Source organism: Nannobrachium achirus, assembly GCF_963921795.1.
Source record: "Nannobrachium achirus genome assembly, chromosome: 8".
Classification (NCBI taxonomy): Eukaryota; Metazoa; Chordata; class Actinopteri; order Myctophiformes; family Myctophidae; genus Nannobrachium; species Nannobrachium achirus.
In genome coordinates, this window is record NC_137817.1 from 29,887,963 (window position 1) to 29,892,236 (window position 4,274).

The 4,274-nt window shown below is 45.1% G+C and overlaps 1 protein-coding gene across 1 annotated transcript in view; it reads right to left on the bottom strand.

The window, feature by feature from the left end:
• sh2b2 (SH2B adaptor protein 2) overlaps nt 1-3,118 on the bottom strand; it is a gene marked incomplete at its 3' end in the record, with an annotated part of 16,215 nt that extends 13,097 nt beyond the window's left edge. The window contains exon 1 of the mRNA XM_080732153.1: nt 3,096-3,118. Coding sequence (XP_080588279.1) covers nt 3,096-3,106 — 11 coding nt within the window. The 5' untranslated portion in view covers nt 3,107-3,118. The remainder of the gene's footprint in view (nt 1-3,095) is intronic.
• Nucleotides 3,119-4,274: the final 1,156 nt, after the last annotated feature.

Genomic DNA, 4,274 nt, shown 5'->3' on the forward strand with positions numbered 1-4,274 from the left:
GGGACGTGTTAGCTGGTTACCATGGTAACCAGGTAAATAGGTGCTGCGGCTGCGCACGTCATATCCCATGATGCAACTCGGCCACCGCTGCTGCCGACTTTCGCTTCCTCATTCACAGCCTTTATATCTGGCTGCGGTAAAATGGCCTTTTCTGGCTACTTTTTCCCCACATCGCTCGACTGACTCATTTTCTATGGACTATATCTGACTCATGAATCGCTGTGGTTGTATTTTTTCTTCTCCGTGTGAAAGACAAGACGTTGAACGGCCGTGAACGGGGCCGCCGCTCATGCGGCGCATGCACGCCGCCACCGAAAATCTGGTAAAAACAATAGGATGTCAATAATTTGATGTAATCAATTAAATCAATTTGTTTGATTAAATGTTGCCCCTCTAATCCCAATAGACCATTCTCACTGTAGCCATGTTGACAGGTAAACACAGCTGAAGATGATGCCTTAATTGTGGGTGTGTGTGATTAATCTCCTACAGATATCTTCATGCTGCTAGATGCTGGTCCCTTTGACACTTTGCTTTTTTTGAACAAGCACTTGGATCAAGTGAATTCTTGGATTCTAGATGAGAGCTAAACTAAACTTGGACTTCACACATACCGTATAGCTAATTGTGTGATGGTGTCACTTCTGCGTTGCTGTTCTTCTGAATAGCCTACTGAGTGGTGTCGTTTTTTTGCCCATTTTAATAAAGACAACAGTCGCGTTCCTATTCCTCCTCCTCCTCCTCTCACACAAACCCACTCATCCTTCCATTTGTCTATTCCCCTGTGTGTGTATGACTCAGTGCTCTGTGCTGCCTCCCTCTCTGGGCCAAGCGGTGCCAAACCACATCACATCGCTGATAGAACTCTCTCTCTGTCTGTCTGTTTTTCTGTCTGTCTTGCTGCCTCTCTCTGGACTGTGGTGAGGAGCCAACATCTTACACAAACTACTATCCGAATCATACAACCAACCACAATGTCAACACCACCATACAAGCACAGTTTTCATTCACTCTTGCTCTGCCTTTAGCACTCCAGTGATTACAGAAATTTGCAGTAGTTAAAATGTTTCATTATTGTTTTGTGTGGCAGCTGGTGTGGAGACGGCGGTCACTCATTAAGCTGTGAAAGCTTGTTGTCAGAGCTACCAGCTTCTCTCATTTCGATCAGGATATGTGCTCATTCTTGTCACCTTTTGAAATACTGCCACAAACCCATCATATAGCACCATAAATATTTACAAAGCCATGCAAATGTTCTGAAGCATTACAGTGGATTGCAAATGTTTTCACTTCCTAGTGAAACCACATCCAACTCAGTCAAGGTTTCTCTCTCTTTTCAGCCTCGCTTCCTTCATCATCTCCCCCCTGGTGTTAAGAAGAGAACCCGAAGATCTGAATCAAATGAGATGCCAAGAAAGGGAGATAGTAAAAATATGCGATATACCCAGAAGTCACAGCTGTTTGAAGGATCATCTGTCACTAAATCTCAGGAAGCACACACACACACACACACACACACACACACACACACACACACACACACACACACACACACACACACACACACACACACACACACACACACACACACACACACACACACACACACACACACTACAGAGTAATTACATACACCTCGCCAATCTGACCAATATGCCCACATATGGAGATCTCAGTCCTTGTGTGTGTATATATTATATACCAATATGCCCATAAATGGAGATCTCAGTGTGTGTATATATTATATACAGTATGTCAGATATGAATAGGCGGACACATATGGGCACAAAAAGGGGCATGCCCATGTATGGGCATATACTGAAGACATCAGGGCTTTCCATATATGGGCATAAAAGGGACCGACAGATAGAGATCTCTGTATATGGGCATAAAAGGCACAAGGACTTAGCCTGACACTCAGCCTGAATTGACATTTTGTTTCACTACAAACTTTTAAAGGGGTGTGGCTAGCAATTCAGGGTCTGGAACCAGGCTAACAAGGACTGACAGATACAGAGATCTCGATATACATGGGCACATCAGTCGGATCGGCGGTGCGACGCAGCGGTCCGAACCTCTAGTATATACTTCCTCTGAGATTTACAAAAGAACATCAGATGAATGTAGAGTTGAAAAGGAGGTCCAAAGCAGCTACAATGTTAACAGAAATCACTTCATGATCTGCCTCTGCGTCCCACAGGATGTGGAGCTGGGATCCAAAATGTCAATATTACGGTGATTTTAGCTGTGTCAACTATCGCTCTGCTGATGCAACACGCTGTCCATGCAGTTGGTTTATCTCTCTCTATGGGGTCGGGGTTGGCTGAGCACCGTGGCTCCATTAACACCCAGGACTTTGCTGTGTAAGGTGAATAAGTTAACATTGTGCTGTTTTCCCTCATGTTCACCTCCACCAGGCTGAGTCACAGTCCGATGGAGCCTGAGATGGGGCCTCTTTCATAAGCTACCATCAGAGAACAGAAATACGCCTCATTAAAGTTTCAGCAACGGGCAGCCACGGCGGCACAGAGAAAGCCCTGCCTGGAAGGTGGGATTTGTGAATGGGTTTCCTGCCCCCACAGACACTCTGAAGGAGATCCATTCCCACTGAGTGCCAGCAGGAACCTGTTTACATGAACCATTTTCCAACAACATTGCTGGAAAAGTAAATGTAGGCTGCATGGACCAGCTCCTCATGCAAAATGCATGTGTTAATAAATACAACTGTGTCTCATTCATGCATCCATAAAATACATCTGTTCATTCACTCATCCAACCAACCGTCCGCTGTTAATTTGTTCACGCCATAGGAGTTTTATCATGAAGTTGAAGTGGTAACACTATTAGCTTGCTTACCATGCGTGTGCTATGAGCCAGTCAATACCCTTTTAGCTATTTAAAAACTCTGCTCTGGAGCCATCTTTCCACACATTCAGCAGAAAGAAGAAAAAAAAACAACATGCAACGAGATGCATTTCTCGAGCTACTGCCCTTCCGCTAAGAAGAGGATGTGCCTTTCTCAAGGATACTGGAGTGACTGCACACAACCGCCTGCACACGCACACACCCCAACACTCAGATGCACACGCACGCACAAAGTCAGCATGAAACACAAGCCATGAGAAGTGGACTGGATTGGGTGTTTTATTTTTTGGAGGCTCACTCAGAGAGTACACTGCAGCCTCTTCTGCACTGTGGCTTAGAACAGAGGGGATCGACAGACATAATGGTTATGATATTATAAGGGAGAACGAGGGTATGCGTATATGGGGGAATGAATGTATAGGAAGAGCTAGCGTGTGAAAGTAAGGAACAAAGAGTGAGGAGGGGAATCGAATCGTGATACAGTAATAGGGGATAGAGAGGGTCATGTTTTTGCTCCCAGGACCAGCTGCTAAAACAATCACTGTGTGTGTGTGTGTGTGTGTGTGTGTGTGTGTGTGTGTGTGTGTGTGTGTGTGTGTGTGTGTGTGTGTGTGTGTGTGTGTGTGTGTGTGTGTGTGTGTGTGCTTGCGTCTGCTTGCGTCTGCTTGTGTGTGTGTGTGTGTGTGTGTGAATGTACAGAAGGTGGAGGAACTAAAAGGGACGTATAAAGGAGGGGAGATTCACTCCAGTAGCCTACAGATCCATACATATCCACATCCCCCTGTGTCTCCTTATGTTTACCTAAGGAAAAGGACGATGGGGTAATGCTGCAGAATGCTGCAGGTAATGCTCTCATCCCAGACACCAGAACACTGTAAAAAAAAGAAAAAAAGAAAAACGTCTTGGGAACTAACTGAAAATCTGATTTCCAGCCAGCGACACTGTTGTTCGACAAAGTATAATATAGGCTTTATTTCCATTTCTTTTCAATATCTGTTGTAAATATCTACCACAAGTCCCCCCCCCCCCCTCGCCTGCCCACCCAGGGGAGCAGGGCTGATATCTCTGTCAGATGGCTGGGAGATCTGTCTGTAACTGTAAACTGACCGGAGATGAGAGGAAAGAGACATTATGTGTATAGGGAGAACCTATCAACTGCAGTCTGCAAAACACATTGTACAAGACCCACTCCTTTGCGTACTTTATACAGTCCTCTTAGGGCTAAATTATACTTTGTCACGTGACAAAAGTTGTTATTCAGTTGGAAATACAGAACCTTTGTCGCACCACCCATGTGGGATACAGTATAATAAATTGGCAGGATTGGACAGTAGAAGCTGGCCAGTATTTAAATAAAACTAGACCAGGTCAACCTGGTTGTGCCAGACCCCCTGTCTGTCATCATCATT